The sequence below is a fragment of the Protopterus annectens genome, chromosome 7.part0 (assembly GCF_019279795.1).
Source record: "Protopterus annectens isolate FY-2018-M chromosome 7.part0, PAN1.0, whole genome shotgun sequence".
NCBI classification, from domain to species: domain Eukaryota; kingdom Metazoa; phylum Chordata; order Ceratodontiformes; family Protopteridae; genus Protopterus; species Protopterus annectens.
In genome coordinates, this window is record NC_056739.1 from 244,661,218 (window position 1) to 244,688,576 (window position 27,359).

Consider the following 27,359-nt stretch of genomic DNA (forward strand, 5'->3'; position numbering starts at 1 on the left):
GATGTGTAGTACCGAAAGCATGTCATTTAGAATTACTGTCAAAACTACTGGACTCCCATAATAGTAGTGTGTGAACAGAAACAGCCATGCTAGTTGGTAGCTTGTAGGTAATAATGTCAGTTAATGTACATATATAAATGTATGTATATGTACATATATATATATAAATATATATCTATATATAGTTGTAGGTGTCATTGTGCATACACACTTACTACAGGGAACAGGAGAGAGGAATGGAGAAATGTGAATCTACAACACAGCCTGAATCATGAGAGAGATACTAACCTTTACACTCACAGAACAGTGTCCACAGCATACCAGCATGATCCCCGCCCTTACAATCTGAAATGGCAACGCCTATCTGACATACCGTTTTATAGCACTGTCCTGAAATCACAGTGAAAGCTGCAATCAGTACACAACTGGCTGTATGCAATTAGCAAATGCTGGCTTACAATTGGTGCAGAGGCCAAGGTGCACTGATTATGGCCTATAAAATCCTCTATAATCCGGACAATACTCCTGCACTTCAAATATTATCACCCCCTATAACAATCCTAGACCGCTTCGATCCTCTAACAAACTACTAATTCAGACTAGCAAAATGAATAACACAGCCGGTGATTCTCTCTTTGCAAACTCTGTAAGTAGATCCTGGAACTCACTTCCAGCTGATATTACCTTACTTTCCACCTTAGGTCAATTTAACACTAGACTCAAACAACATTTGTCACTTAACTGGCTATGTCACTGTATCAAGCCTGGCTAACTCGAATGTGTAAAATCTGTTAACCAGTTTACTGTGTAATTTAATTTAATCCTGACTTGTGCTCAGGACTAACTTTAACCTGTGGAACATGTTCAACTTGCTTACTTATGTAATCTCTGTAAATAATTTGTTTGTAATATGTAATGCTGGTATTATGTAATGCTGTATCTGCTTACCCTTGGAGCTTTTCTCCCCGGGCCTCCGCTGAAAATGGACATGCATCCAGTCGGACTATCCCGGTCAACAAATGTAAGATAAATAAATAAATAAATAAATAAAAAATATTACAGTGACTACAATACAAGTCAGACATTGACACGCACTGACAGCATGCTGAACACACTGGGGCATACGTGGGAACTCAGAATAGCATCCTGCCTGAGCATCACACACCTCCACAGCTGGCACACAGGCATATGTTCCGTCGGAACAGAGCCCATGCCACACATGGCACACACATCCCGTGTGCCACACACTCACAGCCTGTAGGGCTACACAACACACCTGCCACAGACGTGTCAGGTACCTGTCTTGGGTGCTGCACTGGGATCCTGCTCAACAGGCTGTATCTGGTGAAGGTCACAGTGATATGCCTCAGGGGCACTATGGTCCACCACAGAACACATGCATACAGGTCAGTCAGAGGCATGGACACATATGACTCACTCATTGACCATGCCAGTATGGCTGACCTGAGACATACCTCCCTGGACTACATGATAGGGAACATAGAATGGATCTCTCAGCATGTGGCACAGGCCAGTATGAGCCTGATCTTGGTTGCCAACATACCCTCACCAGGTATGCTACCACTATATGTGGGAAGGGTGTTGTATGTCTACATTATGCTCAGTCTCCAATGTCATTCATAGGGTATCCACTGGCTGTCAATGTGTGCTTACATGCTAGGGAAGCCACAATGATGTGCAAGGGTCATCTTGCACGTGACACCCATGGCCCGATGTATATTGGCAAAGCTCCTTGATACACACATACTGCCTTATGCTGCAGGACATGGTTTACATAGCCACCTCCGCAGGTATCACACAGGTTAGGACACTAACAGTGCTGCTACACAACAACAGCAGTGTACACCGCAAGATGCATGCACTGGACACTGTCCTCAGCACGGTGAACTGCAATGTCTGTGCAGTACCAGAGTCCTGCTTCATGGCTCACAGGTGTTACCCATCACTGACAGGTTATGCCCATACCATGCCTGTCGTCCCCTACACATGTAACACACATGGACAGGGGGGTGGTATCCCAAGGCACCACAGATACACACACCTCCAGGTTGTTGGCACAGCACAAAGCATCAGGGCCTAATCATGTGCAGCTAACAGTGTGTTGGACTGCCATCTGGTTCATAGCCTGGCACATACAACCCTCCCATACACAGGAAGACCACCTATCCTCCATAACAACACTGGCAATATGACAGTCTCAAGAACTGTCTTTATATGGCTGGACTGCATCCAGCCAAACATTGTGCGTGAGCATTACTGTAGCTACAACACACTAGTTGAAGGGTTCACAGCATGTGGACACTGAATTGCAGTGGAATGACATGGTACCACTACCACAACAGGTGGGAACATGCAGCACCTGTTCATCGACTACATGTACACTATATGGCCCAGACCAGATGTATATCCCCTGCTGTAGGTATTTTACCATATACACCCACACTGTATAGACACATACCGCGTGCAGCCCCTGCACAGTAAGACACAGTCATATTGGTATACATTGCAAATACCATTTATCCACTTGAGGCATGTGTCAGACATGGTAACTACTGCAGGTCACAGGTATTTATGTGTATGTGTCACACACATACATCATGTGTGCAATGCCATTGCTGGTTTAGGCAATGGCATGCATTGTTATGTACAAAGACCCACACAAGGTCATAATGCGTGACACAACCACACGTGGCAGTTGTGGGTTACCAAAACATAACTATCTGTACTCTGGCAATGGTAATAGACACAGTAGCAGAGTGCACTATTGGCATTACTAGCCAACTAGCCCTGTTTGGCTGTGCTGATAGTGTGGTGACATCTCCTGTGTTTACTGGGGGAATATGCAACATCTGGTGTATTGTAGTATTTGCCAAAAGGATCTGTTCTCTCACACTTGCATTTACACACACCCTACTACCCCCACACACACACATGCACACTTGCCATTTGCAGGATTCATACCCCTGCCTAACTAAGTCACGCCACGTGAGAGAGACGCATTAGCAAAGCACACTATTCAGATTACTAGATAGCTCCTCTTCTCTGGCTGTACGTATAGGGTGCTGACATTATCAGTATTTTGAAAGGGTAATGTGCATCAGGTAGTGTGATCTCCTGATTGCCAAAACTAACATGTTTTTTTTACGGAAATGCACACACACAAACTCCCCACATCCAAACACACACACACTTGCAGGTTTCAAACCCCTACCTAAATATGTTATGGCACTTGAGAGTGACGCTGTAGCAGGTTGCGCTATTCTGAGTACTGGCAGATGTCTCTTCTCCAGCTGTATGTATAGGGTGCTGTCATCATCACTGTTTGGAAAGGGTAATGTGCATCACGTAGTGTGATCCCCAGATTTCAAAAAAGCACATGTTTTTCATACAGAATTGCACACACACAGAGTCCCCACATCCAAACACACACACATGCCATTTACAGGTTTCCAACTCCTACCTAACTATATTATGACACTCGGGAGAGACGCATTAGCAGAGTGCACTATTCGAATTACTGGGAGTTTTCCCTTCTCCTGCTGTACTTATAGGGTGCTGACATCATCAGTGTTTAGAAAGGGGAATGTGCATCCTGTCGTGTGTTCTCCTAGTTGCCAAAAGGGATATTTCCTTCATACAGACTTGCACACACACTAGCCCCCTCCACACACACTGAGCATTTGCAGGATTCAAACTCATACCTAACTATGTTCTGACACTTGAGACGGACACATTAGCAGAGTGCGCTAGTCACATTATTGGTAGGCTTCCCTTCTCCTGCTGTACTTATAGGGTGCTGACATCATCTATGTTTAGAAAGGGGAATGTGCATCCTGTAGTGTGTTCTCCCAGTTGCCAAAAGGGACATTTCCCTCACACAAAATTGTACACACACTAACCCCCCCTCATCCAAACACACACACGTGCCATTTGCAGGATTCAAACCACTACCTAACTGTGTTATGACATTCGAGTCGGACGCATTAGCAGAGTGCGCTATTCGCATTACTGGGAGGCTTTCCTTCTCCTGCTGTACTTATAGGGTGCTGACATCATCAGTGTTTAGAAAGGGGAATGTGCATCCTGTAGTGTGTTCTCCTAGTTGGCAAAAGGGATACTTATTTCATACAGTCTTGAACACACACTAACCCCCTCCACACACACTGAGCATGTACAGGATTCAAACCGCTACCTAACTATGTTATGACATTTGAGATGGACGCATTAGCGGAGCGCGCTATTCGCATTACTGGGAGGATTTCCTTCTCCTGCTGTACTTATAGGGTGCTGACATCATCAGTGTTTTGAAAGGGGAATGTGCATCCTGTAGTGTGTTCTCCTAGTTGGCAAAAGGGATACTTCTTTCATACAGTCTTGAACACACACTAACCCCCTCCACACACACTGAGCATGTACAGGATTCAAACCCCTACCTAACTATATTATGACACTTGAGGGAGACGCATTAGCGGAGCGCACTATCCGAATTACTGGGCATCTGTTCTGCACCTGCAGTATTTATAGGGTGCTGACATCTTTATTTCTACAGAGGTATGTACATGTAGTACTACCTGTCAGGTGGGGGATAGCATATATATGCATTTGCAGCCACCTACGTCAGGGTCAGATATGCACATTGCACTGGCAGGTTATGTTCTATACCATGCTTTGTGACCACAGGACCTGTAACACACAACACAACCAGTCCAGAACACCACACCCACATCCAGGGCACACACTTATCTTCCCTGGGAACAGTGCCGGGACATGCAGGTGTTCACATACACCATTCCAGTTGTTAACATCAGGTACAGGCATATTGTGTGTGAGAACTACTCAGGCCTCTACCACTTTACCCTACAGCCATTACAATTTGTGGGTCCATGTGCTATGGCAGAACCACACACCACAGCCGCATGGGGGAATACATATTGCACCTGTCCATCTGCAACGTGGGTACCCACTGTTCCACACCAGAGGTAGACCACCATTGTTGATATCTGACCATACCCACCTTTCCCTGGACATCCATATCCCATCTCCACCCCCAGCCAAGGTTGTCACTGCACACAAACTGTATTTAGCACAAGCAGACTCTACACTTGTGAAGACTGGGGTGGACGACTTCAGAGGACCCATGCTGGGGGACTATACTGGCCACTCAGCATAATCCTTGACAATTGCATTCTATGAGCATGTGTACAGTTTGCATTGATCATGCTATCCCACATATACCCATGACTGCTCCACAACAAGACACCTCTCAGCTGTACACCAGCCATATATGCGCCGTACAACAGACAGAGTGAGCTAATACATTGCAGAGCTGTAGCCCACAGAGGGAGGACATCTGTGAACAGTTCCGGCACGGCACTTCATTCACACATAATCATTACAACACAGTGTTGACAGTGGAATCATCCAGAGAATGCAGATAGGGCTCCCCTCAGTCTGTTATTGACGGACACCTACTGTCAGAGATCCTCAGCAACCCTCTCCCAGCACACACCGACAACATGGCTGTGGCTTAGCACATTCAATCCCTGGTACCTCCACGGTGCCCCTGCTTGACAGAGGCACAGCTCACTAGCCTCACATGTTGCCTTCTGTGACCTACTTTACAGTGGCACAGTAGCCTACTGTCCTGGGGATGCAGATGCCAAGCACACTCTGGCTGAGCTGTCATTCCCTAGGGCAACAAGCCTAGTATTGACCTCTACACCCATATGTTCAATTGTCGGATGCACAATATTTGTTGTGCTGTTCTACTGTTTGCAGGTCTTTATTGCCATAGCATTCCCTGTTACTATGACCAACTTGTGTATCTGTGGAAGATGTTTGCATATGACGGCGATCCACTATATCACTTATGTCTCTGTAGTCATTTACTGTGTGCACTGGGCAGATTGCTGTGTTGTGGTTGGTTCCTGGACTGACACGTACAAATACCAGATATGTGTGGCCAACTGCTATACGGAGATATGGCCTAAGTGTGTGAGCATGCCCAGTTCAGCCTTTCCATGGCATGTTGTCTGACATATGCCTCATTTATCAAAGTGTGCGAGCATGCCCAGTGTGAGCTTTCCATATGTTGTATTCTGAAGTCCACCACATATTTGGGTGTGTGTGCACTTCAACAATATCTCATGTTTATGGTTGTGTGTTGGGTGTCATGTTGTGTACTAACTGGCCAACTGCTTCGTGTCTGCCACAACAGGGATTATACTGTGCCTGCAGGGATTGCATGGGATACTTTGCAGACAGTTCTCAACATACTTTCATAATGACCTAACACTGTAGTACCGTATAGTGTACTGGTTCAGTACTTTGACTGTGGTGGACAGTATCCTGGGCTTTAGTCCTATGACTGCTTGACATCTTCATAGTGAGCACAACAGACCGTGTAGGGGCCAGTTGTGCACATATGACCATGTTGCATTATGTTCAGATATGGACTACCAACACCAGGCTCGTCCAACATTGCTAGTGTATTCTACAACATGGGTGGACATTGGCAAACACTAGCAATGTTCCCTAGGCCATTTCTGATGCTAGTCACAGGGTGTGTTTGTCCTTCGACACACATTGTAACTGGAGTTTGCCATGACATATGTCATGGTTAGTATACTGTGCCTCCGTCTACCTCTGACATAACAGTGATACCCAGGGTTAGCCTACCATCTCCCATCCACTCATCAGGATTCCTCTTGAGGGGTGTCGATATGTGACTCTCTGGCTGACCTGTACCAGGAGTTTACTGAAGAGTGGGGGTGCCTTCTGTGTTATGGATCATTTTGTACAGCTTGTCCTATGTATGTCAGTGCTGGGTTTCAGGTCTCTCATGTGCATAGCTCACTGCCATTCAGATTGTACAAGGTGCAACATGTTCATTCATTCCAGGTTGGACATGGCTTCATACATCAGGCACAGCTTGCCTGTAGCTGGGCAGTATGGCGGTGTGTGGGGCTGCAGTTTGTTTACTCAGCCAACACATGGCATCTGTTCATGCTCTTTGCTACTCCTGGTGGGGTACTGTTGTGGACTTTACAGTTGATGGAGGTGTCTGCTGCGGTATATCCCACAGGAGCTATTGTAGTCACTTGTGACGCTGATGGAGGATGACTGCAGAGCCACAGTGAGTTCCCCTTATCTACATCTGCCAACCTTCATGTTTGGGTGGGTATATAGTATATGTTTCTGCGAACACTACAGCCACATGTTTGTCCATTGCAGGATATCTATCACCTTTTGTACCCAGGTCTCACATTACATGTTAGGTACGTCATGGGTTAACACCTGTGTGGTAATTTGTGGGCACTTACTGTATATCCACGGTGGTTGTCTATACACAGTTCTGCAATTAGCTTGCTGACATGGCTATGGCTCCAGTTGTCTGTTTGTAGGTGGCCCTTTTGTGGGTTGCTTGTGTCAGCGGGGGGTCAGATATGGTGGGCTGTTTGTACTCCTCTGCATACATGTTCAGTCACAGTCCTTCCATGTTGGCCTATACCTATGGGACATATATACAGAACGGGGGGGGCAAGACCAGGCCTTGTGGGATGCCACTCATATCTGCTTTGTAGTCTGACATGGATGCGGCATGTCTGACCATGTCAGTTCTGTCCTTGGTCTGGTTTGCAACCTCTCTACTGACATAGGGGTATATATTTAAGCTGGTGAACATATCCATACTGAACTCATACGGTATTGTCTAGAAGAATGTGCACGGTCCAGCTACACTGTGTGGACCACATTGCCCTCATCAATTACCTTAATGACTGCTTCAAATGGGTCAAACATGTTTAGGGGCAGGATCTGCAGTTACGACAGCCACACTGTGTAGGGTCCAGTATCAGTAGGTCCACAATAACCTTCTGTCTGCGGTACATACTGATCCTTTCCATAGCTGTGCAGAACAAGCTTGTCAGGATCCTGGGGTGGTAGTTTGCAGTATCCATTCAGGCAACACCTTTGTTGTGATGGACCACTGTTGTTGTACACTGCTCCTTGGGTACATATCCTGTGGTAAGGCTGACAGTGGGCAGTAGTGTGATTTGGCATTCCATTATTCTTGGAGTCCATGTTGGCCTCAGCACAGGACACCATCACATACCTTTGCTGCTGTGTGTTCTGCTTTGCAGATGATGGCTGTTACCTCAGCATCTGCAATGTCAGGAGACCATCAGTCTGCTGGGATAGGTATTTTGCACTCTGTGGGGGGGGGGGGTGTTTGCACTGCACCTGACAGGTTGTATGTTAGCAATATGTGTGTGTGTTTAGTATGTTGTTTGTAATATCTGTGTGATTCGGAGCATATCTGTGGATGCCCAATATGGTTCCTACCATCAGTTGGGTAAGCCTTGTGATTATCCTTAGTGTCCTGTACGTTTTGTATCTTCATAGGTTCATGGGTTCATACTAGGCTATACACCCTAGGCCATTAGTAAGCCTAGCCAGAGTGTGCGTGTCTTTCGCCACCCCTTGCTATGTTCTCTTATGGCCATTTATGAATTTCTTCACTGTGCCTCTGTCTGGTCGTGACACAGTGAGGACCCCCAGTATACATGTACGATCATCCATCCAGTTGGCAATATTCCTGTTGAGGGGTGTCAGTGAGGGGCTCTGCCTAACATGGATTGGGATCCTGTTTCTGGGTGTGGGGAGCCTCTGGGTTATGTATCTGTCCCTCCAGCACATCTTATTTCATTATGTGTTGAGGCTGACATCTGTCACTCTCACAGCTCCAATGGCTTTGATTTCCTGTGGTGGAGCATGTCCATTACTCCTGTGTTGGACATGGCCTTGTACAACAGACATACAATGCCTCTGTGTAGGCAGTCTGTGACTGCATTCAGCTGGGGTGTCTACAGCCAGGCAGCATATGACATATATTTCACACCCTTTATCCTGTTGGTGGGGTAACTATGAGGTCTTCCGAACCGCTGCAGGTGTCACGTATGGTACATCCCATATGAGTCATTGTACTAGATTATGGGTCTGATAAGGGAACAGTACAGAGGCACAGTGACCTCTGTTGATGTAGATGTGAATCCTTTCATGATACGGTGTCCAATATCGACAATCTTCCTAGCCACATTGGCATTGTGGGTGTCACATGACAGATTACTGTCGACCTGTGTCCCTAGGTCCCTGATTACTCCTTGCATACATAATGGTTTGCCACCTATGTGGTAATTTGTGTGTACCTTGTCTGGTATTTGGTGGGACATTCATACTGTCCAGTGTCTTCAGGATGTCTGGGTGGAGTTCTTGTGTGTGAGAGTGTGGTCTGTCGCATGCTACAGACTGTACAGCAGTTTTGACTACAGTTAGGTGCACATGGGTGGTCTCCGCTGCTTTGTGCATTGTCAGTTACCTGGCCATATGGGTGTCTGTGCTGCATATGGATACTCCCCCTCCTATGATGTTTTGGTGCAGGTGTTGAGGCCATAACACATGATATGTGGTATAACCTAGTAGTGCTGGTGTGCTATCACTAGGCTTGCAGCAGGCTTCTGTCACTGCACAGACATCGATGTTCTCCATTATGGGAAGTGCCTCAGGGGCATGCATATTGCAGTTTACACATCTGGCATTGGTCAGCATTACCCTTATGTTTCCTACCACTTATGTTTTCTAGGGTGGTGGGTAATCTTTTTGCCCTTGCCTACATATGGCTCTATGGAGGCAGCAAAGGCCTTATCCAGTATCCAGACGCACACGGGTAACAGGTGCAAGCCATCCCTGGAACAGCAGCATGGCTTGTCATGCTTGACATCTCAAGCAGACAGACATTAGACCCTCTTGGACTGACAGCTGTAACTGTGCCAGCTGTTAAACATGAGCATTCTGTGTTTGTACTGTGGCATCATTCTTGGTGAGGGTTGGATGCTGCACACAGCCAGTGTCATACCAGCCTGGGGTACATACTCAGAGGGACCATACATGTCTCTTTTCATGTTGACCACTGAGGTACATCTCAGGTAATTCACACCAGCATGGACATTGAGTGCATCATATTTCTGCTTACTTTGGGGTGACCTGCGTACTTGTGTTATGTGGCATTTTGTGGCAGCCTACAGGCAGCTTACTCTACCCTTTCCCTTGTTCAGTCTGGTGAGTGGGACAGCAGTGTGTCTGCCTATACAGACACCTATTACAACTGTATCAGGCATGTTGTTTCTCCTTCTGGCCTGTGACTGTTTGGCACACCAGCTTTGCGTACTATTCGTTGCATGTGCTATGTTTGAAGGTTGTGGTTGCTTGTGATCTGCTTTGGTGGCTTCTGTTGGTGTGGTGTGTTTGTAATTAAGGCCTCCGGGAATATTTGTCTGTATTTATGTGTTTGGTTTACAGTTGTGGTAGGTCTATGTGGGACTGGGTTTGTGGTGTATTTGGTTACGTTCTCCTCCTGACTAGTTTTGACAGTACTGAGTTGGTGGAGCTCAACCTCTGGTTTGGATACATGGTTGCATCTATCATATATATTTGTATTTATTGGGGGGGTGTTGTGGTTGTCTGTGAACTTGGGACTGGTGTCACATTGCCTCTGGATTCACAGATTCTACTTGTTGTGGCTGGACTTAGTGGATTGTATGTGTGGACATATGTTATTGCCATACTACTGGTCAGTGATTACTTCCCTTTTTATGTTTGCTCTATTATGTGGTAGCTTCCTCATTCTCTTGCATGGTTTGGTAATGGCTGGAGTCCAGCATGCCAGATGCCTGCGTGTATGGCATTGTGTGTTGTTGTTATTTGTGATTGCATACTCCAAGCATTCCTGGCTGTGTTCATGGAATGCCTGTATAACATGTTCTGTGGTGTGTCCCATATTCTGCACTTGCACAGGGCCTTTCGTGGATTCAACATCAGTTTGGAGGGCTGCACCCTATGCTTTACACATGTTTTTCACTGTGGTATTCTGGCCAGGGACTGGGGTCAGGATGTGTATATCCAGTGTGATTACTCTATGGTCTGGTCTTACCGGTGAGGGGTACACTTCTCATCTTGCCATCCAGTACACATGTTGCTGATTATCACACCCTCTTGTGGGAGTGGTACATTGTTCCTGGGCATTTTGGTTTATGGATTCTGGGAAATTTTCTCCTACTGTGTTGGTGCTAGTATAATGCTCCCGGTGTATGTCTGGGTATTTTCAGTCAAGCAATATAATGTGGTTTGGGGGGCTTGATATATTCATGTATTCCGACATAGGCCAGGTGCAGTTCCTGGTATTAGGACAGTAGTCTGCAGCAGGCTATATACTGGGAGGCAGTTTTAGCCATTGGTACTTGACCATGGCTAATCCATGCTGCTTCTTGTTGTGGTACCAACATGGGGGTGTGGTTATCCTTGACATTTCTTGCTAGTCACCCTCCTTTTGTAGCTTGTTCCATGTTTTGCGGCTGTACAGCACAGTATGAGGTGTGACCTGGTAGTGTTAGGGTGCTGATGTGAGCCTTGACCCAGTTCTCTATTACAGGACTGGTATCTACATTCTCCATACTGTGTGCATTTACACTGCACACATCTTGCTGTTTAGACATCTGTCATTGGGTAGCATTACATCTAGGTTCCTATCCCTTGTGGAACCTATGAAGGTGGGTTTGTGTTTTGAGACTTACCTATTCAGGGCATGCTGTGGGTACTGACAGCCTTTGCCATTATCCATGGGGCATGGCATGATAGGTGCACGCCACCCCTAGCAGGTGGTGCATCATGTCATGCTCCGCATGTCTTCCCAGCCTGAAACACATTGGCTCCCCGTTGACTAACTGCATTACTTCAGCCAGTTATTGCACTTGATCATCCCATCATCATTTTGTGGCTTCATGCTTGGTGAGGGTGGATGTTAGTCAGGGTGCTCATGTGTGCATATAGTACATGGTGTTACATTACTTAACACATGGCATTCATGCCTCAGGTGGTGCTGCAGGGCTGCCTCTGTCGGATGCGCATATTACACTTCCCTGTATATGTTTGTGAGCAGGTCATGTCATTTTAGGCATCCATGTTATTATCTGAGTGAGTCAGAGGGGGTATCATTCCCAGGGTTCCTACTGAGCCAGTGTATGTGCTATGCGTTGCCTCTTTGCCAAGGCCAGGGCATACTTGGCACGCCTCCTTCTGCCTACTGGGGCAGGCTCAGGTTGTTCCTCCTCCAAGTCATGCTCTGCCTGTGATGGCCTTGGCAATGGTGGGGGGCTGTTTGGCCCAGCCCTATGCTGGTCCTGCTGCAGCTGTTTTCGCTAGATCATATTATGTAGCATAGCACATACCATGACAATTTGGGGACATGTAGTTGGTGTGTACTGCAAGGCTCCACCAGATGTGTCCTGACACCGGAATCGTGACTTGAGCAGCCCAAACACACGCTCTATTACATTACGTGTTTGTGCATGTGCCTCATTATGGCGTTCCTGTTCAGGTGTGTGTGCGTTTCTGATGGGTGTCATCAGCCACGGCTCCAGTGCATAACCTGCATCCCCCACTAGGTGTCCGTGTGGGATGTCCCCATTGGCAAATGTCTGGTACAGCTGCGTCAAATGCCAGATGTGGGAATCGTGGTAATTCCCAGGGCAGCCAGCACACACATTCATTATTATGCCCTGGGCATCACACACGACCTGGCAGTTGATAGAGGGGAAGCCCTTGCGGTTAATGTAGGCCCTACCCCGCTCACCGGCTGGTGCATTGATGCATATGTGCGTGCAGTCTATTGCACCCACTACCTCAGGGTAATCCGCTATTTGCTGGAAGAGACGCATATTGCTGGCCAATACCTCACAGGCATTGGGGAAATATACATGATCACCGACATGTGCTGACATGGCATCCAGGAACTGGTGCAGTACCCTGGAGGCTGATGCCTGTGATATCCCCATCATATCGCCAGTTGGTCTCTGGAAGGTACCTGTTGCTAGTATTCTTAGGCCAACACATACCTTGGTTTCCACTGGGATGGGCTCCCCTCTGTTGGTTCTGTGTGTGAGGCATGGCCTGCACAGCTCAACTATTTGCTGCAGGAGCTCTCTGTCCACTCTATAGCGCTCTACTATCTCCAGCTCATGTAACCCATTATAGGTGACCCTGGGCCTGTACACTCTTCTCCGTCTCCTCACTGTGGGTTGTCTGGCACCATCTGCATTGTCACCACCCTCAGCAAGTCGCCTATGTCTCATTATGACAGCTATGGCAGCCCCTAACATTTCTGCTCTGAGTTAAGCTTTTTCAGTTTTCACTTCTATTAGCTTACTCCTGTCTTGCAGTGTCTCTTAAGAGAAACATCCTGCACTACTGTTTGCAGAGTTTTAAGTGCTGGGCTGGGCTACTATTCTGCCTGTGTAATTGCCTACTTCTAATTGTTTTCACCTGCTAGCTTCAGCAGTTATCCCTGCTAGCTTCCTATTAATTCTGTTGCTTCCTTTTTCCTCTCTGTTTCCTCAGGGGGGAGCAACGTGCATACCATCAGAAACACGCTCACAGTGGCTTACACACGCGCACACGTGCTTATACGGTTCAGAATCTACTTATTCGGGTTAAAACGCGCGTACACCCGTGCAAACACTGTTACACGTCTGCCAACAGCCTCCAACATACTCAGCCTGCCCTACACGCATGCACACCCGCGCAAACAGTGTTAAACATCTCCCAACACGCTCCCACATGCTCAGTCTGCCTTACTCGCGCGCACACTGCCCTACTCGCGCTTCATGGCGCGCACACGTGCGCATGCACGCCCAGCCAGAAACTTTGGTGTAAGTAACAGTGTACACCTTCCATTTCTTGACTTTCCATGACTTATCTAGTGGCACACCTCTTTCCATGATCTGTGTCTGTCATCTGTCATGTTACACTGACCTCCAATGAACTGCATTTCTTTCTACCATTCCCCCTGTGATGTCACCTATCTCCTACTCTATTCCTCCCCCTTATGTATCTCTTACACTACTCAGACTGTGCTCATTTGCTATGTGACTGTAAGATTCAGTATCCTAACCCTCATTTACATGAGATTGCCTACTAATGCTTAGTTACATGTCTTAGACTCAGCTTCCCCCCTTAGCAACCACTACACGGTAGCCATGTTGTTTTTGGTCTGCTGGTCCCTGCATTGTCATTCCATGTATTGCATGAAACCCACATTTGTGGGTTTATAACCTTCTTTTTTATGGTTTTATACAGCGCAGCCCGTTTGCGCGGGGCTGCGCTGGGTTTAAAAACAAATTATATTTTTAATATTTTGGCATCGGGTTATCTTGCCAATGGCCACATATTTGGCCATTGGCATGCTGTCTGAGTCATATGCACCCTTTTTTTGGAGCTGACATGGCTCCGTTGTGGAATTTGCAGAAACGTACTCAGTTGTCAACTGAGTACATTTCTGCAGCTAAAACGTCTCTTACACGGACTGGTTTCTGCTTCGTGGATCGCTAATATACCTCATTTGCATACCTTTCAGCTGCAAGTGAGGTATTTAGCATGTCCACGCCCAGTCCGTGTAAGAGACGTTTTAGCTGGTCTCTTACATGGAGTTTAGGGCTGTTCCTGGATCGCGAGGCTTGCATGGAGTGTTGCACGTCTCTTACACTCCATGCAAGCCTTCGTGAATCCTGCCCAATGAGTATCAGACAATTTAGAAACAGCAGTTACAGCTTTACCATGGAGTAAGGAGGTCAGGGACTGTACCCAGGGCCCTTGAGCACCATTATACAGTTTACATAGTCTTTTAAGTATATGAATAAATCAAAGTTATCACCCTTTGTAAATTGTAGAAGAAATTTCTGGGGTTCAGTTATTGTTTTCCCCATGACCTCCATGACCCTGACAAAGAGTCAATTTCTCCTTCTCATGCTGATGCTGCTTCTCATTTTCTTCAGCCTCCAAATGCTGCAGTCTGTCATTTTTTTCAGCCTCCAAAAGCCTCAGTGCCTCTACTGATTATAATTCCAAATGTTTGTAGTCCAGTTCAAGTCTGTTTAACTCCAGATGGATTTTTAAGTCCTCTGAAGAAAAGGTTAACTGTCCTATTTCTGAGGGCTGCAAATCCACATCACCAGATTGGTTATCCTCCTGGTTGCTGGTCTGGGCTACTGCTGTGGCTAAGGCTAAAATCATTTCCTCTTTCGTCAGGTAGGCATGGACCAGTCCTTTGAATTCACACACCTTTGCCAACTGGTTCTTTGCCAGCTTGCCATAATCCTCTGCTGACATCTTTGCCTGCTTTCCATGCTTAAACTAAACTAAGAAAAAATATTTATTTATTTATTTTATCTGACATTTGTTGACTGGGTTAGTCTGACTAGGCAATAGCCCTTTTTCAGCAGAGAGCTGAGGGGAAAAGCTCCAATAGTAAAACAGGAACAAATATAGGCCACAGTGGTGCAGCGATTGGCATTGTCGCCTCACAGCGAGAAGTTCTCCGGTTTGATTATCGGCTGGAGTGCCTTCTCTGTGGAGTCTGCATGTCCTCCCTGCAGTTGAGTGACATTTAAAGACATGCAGGTAGGTGCGTGCATAAATGGGTGTGCCTTTTGAAGTTTGGGCGGCAGGCTGGCACCTCGGCACTGTCAACATCTACTGCCAATCATAAGCAGACTGATGTTCCTCTGTGGTGACCCCTAACCAGGAAATGCTGAAATACATTACTTTAGTAAAACAGAAACAAATGTAAATAACAATGGTAAAAAAATATACATATGAGAAGAATGTATCCAAACTAAGTAAAACATAGTACAGAAACTTGTCAGAGAAAGCATACAAATAACATCATTCAAAAACAATGTACAATATATGCAAACATAATTGAGTATAGTCAATTTTGTACATAATAGTAGAGAAACATATCATAGGAGGTCACATGCTAGAGGCAGCAATAGGAAAAGCAGATGATCTAAAGGTATATAGTATAAGCAAGGGTAAAGGCATAAGAAAAAAACAGGTCAGTGACCAGACAACAGATGAGGAAACAGATTAAAAACAGAAGGCTGTTAGCAGAAAATTGGATTGTAGATTTGTGAAAATAGTGGCCGCATAGAAAAGTATGTGAAGTAGGAAAGTTTGTGCAAGGTAAAATCTTGAAACATTTGTAAGGAATTTTTTATGCCTGTAAAGCAGGTCCAGCTTTTGATGTATCTTTTTAATGCATTGATGAGTGTGGAGATCGAATTTTACTTGGTCGTTAGTAAGAACGCCTAGAAGTTGAGTGTTATGTTCAGTGGAGATGATAGTGTTGATGAGGGAGGAGACAGTAAAGGTGGCTTTGTGATGATGGAGAGTTGTAGGGAGAAAAAAGAAGTTTAGTTTTCTTTGAGCTAAGTAATAGTTTGTTGGAAGTAAGCCATCTTTCAACTGCATGAAGGGACTCTTGGGTAAGGGAATGAGGTGAGTGATGCTGTCGGAGCAGCAGATGACAGCAGAGTTGTCAGCATACTGGACAACAGTAGAGAGTGGTGAAGAAGAGTAGAGGTCATTGATAAAGATGTTAAAAGTAGGAGCATCAGAATGGAGCCTTGGGGTACCCCTGTTTCAATGGTAAGGAAGAGAGAGAAATTGGCTTGCCATTTTACTGCCTGGAGTCTACTGGAGAGGTGGCTTGAGAACCAAGATAATGCAGAGTCAGATAGGCCAACTCAGCTCTGGAAAATCACTGCTGTTTCTATAAATATATCATGGATTACAGTGATGTCACATCACCAAAAATACACTTCTGTCAAGTATTGAACCCAGGACCTTGTCAACTACAGAAGAGTGCATTAGCCCACTAAGCCAACTCAGATCTGAAAACTTGTTTGTGTATTTACAAACATATCTTGGTTGCCAGTGACACATTCCTCCTACATACAATGGGAGTAAATGACAGCGTACTTTATTGTATGTTACTTATTTTATTTACTTGCCATTTGTTAATCGGGTTAGTCTGGCTGGGCAGATACCCTTTTTTACTGAAATTATTACAATGAAATACAACTTTAAGCAAACAAACAAGGAGATAAAATATGTTTTATACATAACGTAAAATAAGATTCATGTTATACAAAGTTTGAAGGAAGATGAACAATCTTAAAATACATGGATTGAATGCTATACAGTAACAGATTAGAGAAGTGGGAAGTAGGGGCATGTATGGGAAAAGAAGGGAGAGAAATAGGGAAGTAGAGAAATATTAGGTATAGAGTGGAGTCTAGTAGGAGATAGTAAGGAATAGACAGTGAAATACATATAAAATATAAGTAGGATTTATCTAATACAAGAATTAGATATAACAAAAGTGCTAGATACTGAAATAGATGTAAAAATACAAGTAGGTGAGTATAAGATGTAGCAAAAAGAGAAGCGAAAGAGAGGGAGAATAAGGTGAGAGAGGTAGTGATTCAAGTAGGATCTTTACAGGGGTAGGTCCATGAGTTAAGCAGGTATTCCTTTAAGACAAGTTTGAAATTGGGAGAGTTTCAGATTGATCTGATATAGAGAGTGAGTTTGTTCCAAGAAGTTCTGACTGAGTGACTATAAAGACTTTTTCTAATGGATTTATTAGGTTTGGAAATTTGGAGGAGGTGTTGGTCAGAGCTATGAACCTCCCAGTTAGGGACATAAAAGGAGATGAGAGTACTTGGGCCTGTGATGCAGACACCGAACCAGTACACAGCCAAATAAATGCTGATGGATGTACAGGAGGCCTATGATATCAAGTAGAGCTGACAACTGCACAGACTGCTGCAAAATGTTCACAGTTGTGCCCCTACTTATGGCAGGGTTGTCAGAAAACCTATTCTGTGTGTTGAAGTACTGGCAAGTCAGTACAGATTGATGTTACAGAATCATGACATACTGGTCAGTGTCACATGCCATACCCATCCGAACCCACATGTCCATGCCAGTCCTGTATAACTCACTGTATGCATGCACATATATCTTGCAAATACCCTTGCCATAATAATGACTCAGTAGCTGTATCTCTTACATTCCTAGCATGTGTCACATCTGGGCATCCAAAGTCCTGACACACAGTCCAGTCTGTTGCACAACAACTGCATGCATGTCAATACAAGATAGGAATAACTGAGCCCTGCAACATCAAGCAAAACTGGTTGCTGCTACCGCAGTCACTGCCATGCACAGTAGCACATTGAAGGCCTGGAGGGTGGGACACATGTCACAAATATGAATATGTGTCCTAAATGTTACCTACCACTGTATGGATAGCACTATTACTTAACATATGTACCAGAGGCACATGGCTCACCTGGACTGTTATGGGTACCCTCACCCTGGCCATGCTGTGACACAAGAGCTGACACTGCTCCCTCACTGACATTAACAGCTTGCTGTACCTAGATGTCTTCACAATCCCCAGTATGACTCCTAGCCATAATGCAGCAGCTGCTGCCTGCTAAACAAGCAGCAGTATGTTCAGCTACCTGCTACAGAAATACCATACCTCCCAAACACCTAGAACAGGGCAGGGACTAGCGTCAACTGCAGCATCATGCACATTCAGATAAAAATGATGTATGGCACTCACATCTACTTGTCTTCTTACTGACTGCAACCCACATTGTTAAACAGGACACTGCTACAGAATCAGAAAGTCTGTTACCAATGACCAGACATAGCATGTAAAACTGTGTACATAACACATCAATCCCAACAGTGGACAGTATTTCTACTTATCCTTTGTGATGCTGTAGCTCCCACACTTTGATAATATCCTCACAGGCCAGGAAAAAAGGCAAGGCCTACATGAAGGCCTTAATTATAGCACTGTGTTGCCATGCCATTGGCTAATGAAAAGGCAACCCAGCTGTTTTGGATCCTGTTACCAAGTGTGAGTCGCAGATCTTTGCACAGGCAATCACCTGTTCATGAGCATTACCTACAAAAGTCAAGCTGCTGCATATGGTAAACATATCTGAGATTTTCTTCATGAAGACAGACTGTGATTTCCTACTAAAACTACTACTGGATTTCTTCTCACAAAGGAGTACAGCACTATACCAGGTATGTCATAGAATTAAGTATGTAATGGAATGCAGATGGGGGGATGCATTCATGGTATACAGGAATTTTGGCAGTAGGTCTCAACAACATATCTTGGAATGACATGTTGCTGTTAGTCTGCTGTTCTGCACCTATGCCTGTCCCTTTTAGCTCTGTTTGCAGTGACATAGATCACAGCTCTGGCCCCTGAGTCACTGCAGCAATGGTCAGCTCACATATGAATGCTACTGGATTGTCTATTGTACAGTAGTGACAGTAAGTACTGGTGGATACAGCTGGTATATCACATCATGTACTGTCAGTGAGCCCCTGTCAGTGTGTGAATGTTCTACAGACTTAGTTCAAAGATTGCCCAGGTGTCCCTGACCATTCCCGACATACTCTGGCGAGGTTGCTGTGTACTCCACACCTGTATGTCATTGCCTGTCACCTATGGCTAGCATACCTGGTGACCCCTGCAGCAGGACCGAAGGTTATAAACAATAGTAGTGGGGGGACACTGGATCTGCCTCAGCAGCAGTGTATATACATACTGAGCATACAATGCAAGGGAATGAATATAGTACCAGATATTAATGTACCATTACTGTGTTTCAAGGGGTCTGGCATGCCACAGACACATTTCACACACTCTGGGAACAGCAATCACATATTGTCCAACTGGTTTCCAGAAATCCACATTTGTCTGCCATGGGGTCTACATATATAAGCCACATGTACACATTCTGCAGACATCTGGTTACTGCAGATGTCAGACACCTACAAGGAGGACACCCTACACCACGTATGCACTGCTCACAGTTATTGTGTAGTACAGATGTTGCTGGAATGTCCATATGTACTTGTAGTACCACTCAACTATTTGTCAATTGTAGGCTGTAGGACATGGTACTGTAACATTGCCCTTAGGGGACACAACACAGTCAATGGCACTGATGGGTTTGGACACATAACAGCACAGTCTCTCACAGCACTCAGGCCATAACTGGTATACCTGGTACCGTATGAGGTTACTAGGCCATGGGCCCTGAGCACCCATATGCCTAGGCCAGATGTTAGCCCATGTGTATGCAAGGCAGCACCTGATTCCCCAGTCCAACAGGGACACAAGTGGTATCCCAAGGGTGTATGAGCAGTTTACCATCCAGTTATCCAGGCTCCACCTACAAATGTGTAAATAGCTACCCTGCTGATGTGGACAGGGTGACCATTCCACAGCAGGTTAAGTGTATGTGACACACATCTGAGCCTCCAACAAGCCCAGTTCATGTCACACACAAGGGTGAGTGCATGTGTGTGTGTTAGAGTGGAGCATGAGTTGTAAATGTGCAGCAGTCCCAGAAATGTGGAGTCTGTGATTGCCTTGCATACCACAGAGAGGTCACCTCTGAGGAGTATGTATGCAACTGGGTAGAGGGTTGGGCTTATTTCCTATCTGTGTATGGTAGATGTTTGAAGCTCTGGTATTCCCTGGGGGGAACCTCTGTGATGTCCCCAGTGGCTGTATGTGCTGTGTGATGTGAATGATGAACAGGGAATAAAACCTAATAATGGGCCTTATTGTGGGAAATAGCGGGATGTTTTGGCCCCATGTCCCTTGATGACATACCCTTATGTATGAGGTAGGACATGTAGAAGGTTTACCATACAATGGAAGAAACATTGTGGGGAAATGTCATGTTGCCAAAGACCTGTAACCACAGATTCCTCATGACTGATTGCATGCGTAGAATGTTGTTACTACTGTGATAATATGTGGGGACCTCCCTCTCCCCAAAGGGGTTGACACTGCATTCCCTGGTATGTGGCCTGAGGCCATGTGTCTGGCAACAGTCATGGAACTGTGTGAGACCCTCCTAGGCAGATGTCCTCATCACTAGGGAATCTGGTGATGGCACACAGCATACAGTTGTCTGCAGACATGGTCGGCCATAGGCCAATGGCTGTTACCTGCACCTCAGAAGTGTACATCACACATAGCAGATGCACAAACTCAGTACAATAGGTTACACCACTGCTTATGGGACAACTGCTTGAGATGGATTCCCATATGTGGAATAGGTGGGTCGTGTCAGTGTGCCAGTGTGTTACCCCTATGGTAGCATATGGTGTGATGCATACTTGGGAGTGTATATCTATCATGGCCAGGTGAGTTATACTGTCATAGAAATGTCCAGGTCAAGGTAGGCAGTTTACACTGTCACAATCTATCCATGGCTCTGGTGGCTGTGTCATACAGGTCAACTGAGTGTAACAGACATGAACCCTTCCATGACCGAGCCTAACTGTGTGTGATGAAGTGTGTACAGGTTAACAATGCTCTTCTAAATGTGGTTGACTATAAACTGTGCTATGGCTTTGCAGAACACCCTAGTTAGGCTGCTGGGTCTATCATGTGACTGAGTGGTGGATGCCCTGCCTTAGTCTAAAGGGTTGACAGTGGCTGTCCTTCAAACAACTGGGACAAAGGCAGTAGTCAGGCCTCCTTTGAATACAGTGTCTTATGGTGTTGCAAGATTATGCTTGGGGTCATGTAGGATGCATCCTTTGGTGTGACAGGCTACTATGGCAGATGTATACCATAAAATTCACATAGCAGTAGTGACCTGTACCATACATATAGGAGATGGGGGTGGCACTGTGGACATCCTGAAGTATTAATGGGGAAGACAGGGGATGAATCCTATACTGGCTCTGTCAGGTATTCAGTATGCTATACCTACAGCACTGGTATAGCTGGTGTCCTTGACCACCGGAACTGAGCTGATGCAGGTACTTCCTGTGATGTTGCAGACATATGTGCAGTAGGGATATGACTGTCTGTAGTGGATGTTGACAATGTAATCTCTTATGATAGTTGTGCATGTTTCCAGGACTGATCCTCATTGCATGTTAATGCTAAGGAGACATTGTTCCAATATGGGCACCTACCCATACATTGTCTCAGACAGCAGTATGTCATTCCTGTTATGGAAAGTATGCATTGCAGATGTCCACTAGACAGGTGCACATATCCTAGCAGAGGATGATGTAGTCCTGTTGGGTATACCTGACTCCATGCACCTATACAAATGCACATATAGCACTTGTGTGTATGTATGGATATTGGTGTCAGTCCTTAATAAGTGGTTGGGTACTGTGAGGCTGTGTTTATCCCCCCAGAAGGATGTACTCCATGTTGGAGGTGTATATATGGCTGATCCAAGCTGGATAGGAATTGTGGGAGATGGTGACTGCTAACATCACTGCATGATGGTTTCTTTGCCACAGAGGATGACACTGTAGGGATGCTGCAATGGTAACCTGTGTGGTGTTATATCAACTGCACAACACCTTCACCTCATGTGGGGGTAACCCCTAGCTGCACCAAGGTGTTTGTAATTCCACTGTTGATGGCTCTATGAACATTTATGTGCTGGCATGGGTACATCTTCTAATGTATGTTTGGGTCATTCAACTGAACCAGGATCAGGATGCAGACCCTGACTCCTGCTATAATTGATGAGGTACATATAAGCTGAATGGGCTTCCTGCTCACATGTGGTGGCTGGTAGCTAGCTATGATTTTAATAGGTGTGCTGGCAATGGTGAACTGCCCCTACAATGTCCCCTGTGCATCTTACTGGCTGTACAGCATGGAGGTGTGTATGTGTCTCATATACTGAAACCCCATGTCCCATGACATTACTGGTTACATTTTAGGTTCTGAATCTATGATAGGATGGTTGACCAGGTAAGGCTGGGGTGATCTCTGCAGCTTTGAACCATGTGTGTGTCAGTGCACAGATGTCTGCATTACCCAGGGTTAAGAATGCTTGCAATGAGGGCAGAATAATGATACACCCCTAGAGCTTAGCAGCATGGCCTTCAATATGTGCTCTGCTGACAGTTGTATGTTGGTTGTGATAATATCACCACATTTACTAGTGGAGTCACTATAGGGATGGTGAGAGCCATTGCCAGATGCATGGAGGGCAGTGGGTGCAGATGATGGCCATCTCTTGCAGTGCACCATGGTCTATTGACTATATCATGCCAGACTCACAGGTCTCAGAACCCCCTGGAATAACACAGAATAAAAGGCTACATGTTAAGATCAATCTATTCCTGACTGTACTGTGGCATCAGTCCGGGTGACAGTGGAATGCTGCATAAGGCTAGGGACATAGTTGCATAGGACACATAATCAGTGTGCTCACTCATGTCTCAATGCATATAGTCCAGGGATGTACATGTCAGGTCAGGCATTCCAAAATGGAATGTGACAGACTCATGACAGTACCTGTTGGTGAGAGACAGCAGTGCGTGTGTGATTTGGTGGAGTCTGTCACCTGACACACAAGTAACTGTGACCATCCACATGCACAGCTAGGTGAGAGGCACACCAGTGTGTCTCACAATGGAGTCTCCCAAGTGTAACATGTTTGACGTGCTCATGGCTGAGTGGCTGTGGGACAGAGGTGTCACAGCACATGTCACCTGATGCATACTCAGTCCATCATGGAGGTACAGGCACACTGTGAACTGTACACCAGACAGATGCTCCTGGTCATGGATGCCACACTGCCTGGCATGCATGACTCCCTCCATGGAATTGGTGATGCCTTATGTTATTTTGCTGATGCACTGGATAGACGGTGAGGTGAGACATTGTCAGTCCTTAACCATGCAATGTCTATGCTTAAACATGTAGTGGGAGTAGGGCATTGGACACATGGACGTAGGTCAGCAACAACATCAGCTGAGAGCTGACATGACTGTGCACAGTCACACTCACATAGTGTCAGTATCACCAGCACTACAGAAGGGAGGGTGCTGTCCACACCACATGGCTGTCCATGGGCACATGGTCCTGGATAGTCCCGTGAGGGACACAGGCCCAGCAGACACCAGTCACCATCAGCAGGTAGTACAGCATCCGACCCTGGGCAAGGTGATACCAGTGCCACTCCTGGCAGAACCAGTTCCCGTGTTCATGGTCAGAGATGGTGAACTGGACATTCTGCCACATACAGTCCACAGCTGCATGTACACACTCACAGCCACATGCAGGTCAACAACAGACACATGCAGCTCCTCTCCATGGCGGAGCTGACCAGCACCCCTCCAGACACACATACACAATGTCAACTGTATGGCACAGCCTAGTCCTTTGGCAACCCCACACCACACCCTGTGCATGTGGTGATACCTGTGCCACATCCCTGCTATCCATACCACTGATGCAGGGACAAGGTAATATGTGTCTGATGCATAGGGTGACTATATTACAGTTAATGGCAGTTTGTAATGCAGTAGTGTTATGCCCTGTAAGGTGTTGTCTGCTGGCAATTGGCATGCGTACACATCAAGGTGTATGTACCTTTGTGCCACAATGCTTTATTACAGTTAACACTGCTGACTGACTGCTGTCTTACAGATCTTATTCTGTTTCTGTTTCTGTTTCAGGTGTGTGTGTGTCTTAGGTCATGGGGACCCATTGCCATTGCAGAAGCTCAGGAAGGAGTAGTGGCACTGCAGAGACTTTTTCATCGCCAAGTTACATCTGTATATGTGCATGTTTACCAAGGTGCATATGCATGGAAAAGTGTGTGAGGGACAATGGGGGCAGACAGAGTAAACTTGCATGCATACTCCTTGACACAGCATGGTACTGTTGATACATGTCACCTGGGAGTTCTGTAGCATTGCAGGTTCATAGGTCCATAGACTGTTACTAGAGTACTGGCCCTGGGTTCCTTACAATCCTAGCCATTACATTATCCCCAACAGAATCAGTGATCAGCACCTGTTGCCCCTGGCATTGATAGACACAGCTTGGAACCCTGGGACAGATGTCTGTTCTCCCATCCACTCATCACAGATGCACTTGATGAGGGTCTACATGGTACTCTGTTTGACATGTATAGGAAGTGCATTCCTGAGACAGGGCAGCCTGTGGGAGACAAACCTGTCTCTCCAGCAGGATTTTCTGCTGTTGCATATGCGATTCAGGCCTGCCATGCTGGTAATGTGCAAAGAGTTAGACTCATATATATGGGGCAGCTGTTGAAAGGCTGAGCCAAACATTGCCAGCTAGTCATGCCACAGCCCACTTGTGGACAACCTGTACGATACCAAGTGGTGCACTGCTGATTCAAGGCTGTCTGCATGGAACAGATGTTGAAGGCCATGGATAACCTTTGTAGGTGTTAACATAGCCTTTCCAGTTGCTACAGATGTTTGCATAGGTACATACCAGACTGGCCATGATGATAATTCATTGTTGTACTGACTGAGGACTATACAGAGGTAATGTCCACCTTTCATCTATATGCATTCCCTTTACCTATGTGGTGAACCATGTACAAGGCTTTTCTGACTACTGCCACTACTTGATGGCTAAATGCAGCAGTGTTAGCAATCTGAGTACCTAGGTCTGTCAACATAGGTAGCATGTGTATGAGGTTGCCATTGATGTGGGTAACAGTGTGACCATGTCCTCGCCATATGGTATGATGGTACTTTTCTCTGCATTCAGCTTGAGCCCAGGACCATGGCAACATTCCATACCTGCTGTATGACCCCATTGCAGTGTGTTAACATCAGTCTGTGGGTTAATGACACACAGCACACTACTTACAGCAGCCACAGCCATAGGCAATGTCTACATATGTGGGTGGTGGCATTTAGCATTCATGCTGAGATACATATGGGTCATTGGGGGCAGCAGTTACTTGCAGGGACTACACATGTCTACATATTGCACACAACTAGGCAACACAGAGTAGGGTTACCACCTTATCAAATGTACTATGTGGAACACTTCTTATAGTATTGTGAGAGTTGGCAGGACACACCATACCCACGGCAGGTGCAATGGACAGGGCTTCTCTTGGTTTGCCACTATGACAGCTTCTTTGTGTCACATTACCATAGCTTATGCTATTTCTCATAACAGTAAGGTGCTCCTGATGCAGTAACTGCTTTATGCAACTAGTAGGAAACTTTGGGAAATATGTGTTGTTTTAAACTCTGGGGACCTCTATGTTGTTTGAGTAGTTGTCACAGGTCATTCCTGGCCAAACATGGACTGTAACCTGCATGGTGGGAAAGGTGGTGGCCCTACCCTCACATCTACAGATTTTTGCAGAATGTCCCAATGTTTGCCACATATGTTTGTTCCATTTGTAATAACATTGTGGTCTTCTGGCACAGTACTAGCAAATCATTGATGACTGACATTAGACAACATTGACATAGATTTTTATGTCAGATTTCATACCCTTCAGAAAATGCATGTGAATGCACGTTCTGTTATGCTATCTACTTTCTATGTTTGTCAGAGCAATATTTACAGATTGAGCCTAATATTTGGCCTTTGTCCCACTTTTCTGTATGGCATTATCTGGATGTCTTTCTCTAAGGGGTTGAAAGTTAAGGTGGTGGCCCTAACACAGTTGCATTGCTGCAAGGGGATACACATACATACACACACACACACACACACACACACACACACACACACACACACACACACACACACACACACACACACACACTCATGAACTGCCCTTTTTGAAATTAGGACCCCTACCTGTCTACTGTTACATATGATAGTGCTATATATATATATATATATATATATATATATATATATATATATATATATATATATATATATATATATATATATATCACATGCACCACGAGCTTACATCATTTTGCAGTGTCTGCCACTACTATTCAGGTGGATGACATCTGGAGGTGCTGTAATGATTGCCACTGGGGGGTTAACAGGCCCTTAAAATGGTATAACCATGTCACCCACACATACACAACTGCAGGGGGATATGCATTCAAGCATACATGCATATAGAGCTGCCAGTTTTGAGATTAGAACACCTACCTATCTGCTTCTGTACACTATAGGCTGCCATGCATATTGCATGCGCCACAATGCTATTGTGTTTGAAAATGTCTAACTGTGCATCTAAGGTGGATGACATCTGTAGGCCCTGAATAGGTTGGTGATGGGAGAGTTAACATGGTGGGACAGGCAAACAAAATGGTATAACCATTGCACACACAGGCAAAATAGCCACACTGCTACTGCTACAAGGGATATGCATACACAGACACATACACTCACACAGTTGTCAGTATTGAGACTAGAACCCCTACCTATCTAGTTGCATGTATTATAGTGTTACGTACTTATCACGTGTCATGGAGCTTATATGCCTGGAGAGTGCCCAGTGGTGCATCTATGGTGGATGACATCGACAAGCCCTGCAAAGTAATGCAATGGGTGAGTCGACAAGTATAACCAACACACACACACACACAGAGGAAAA

General features: G+C 45.6%; 1 protein-coding gene across 1 annotated transcript in view; it reads right to left on the reverse strand.

Annotated features, from left to right (window-relative positions):
- The window catches only part of LOC122805930 (vomeronasal type-2 receptor 26-like), a 34,393-nt gene extending 19,156 nt beyond the window's left edge, over positions 1 to 15,237 (reverse strand). The window contains exon 1 of the mRNA XM_044076173.1: positions 15,190 to 15,237. Within this exon, the coding sequence (XP_043932108.1) occupies positions 15,190 to 15,237 (48 nt within the window). The remainder of the gene's footprint in view (positions 1 to 15,189) is intronic.
- Between the last annotated feature and the right edge of the window lie 12,122 nt (positions 15,238 to 27,359).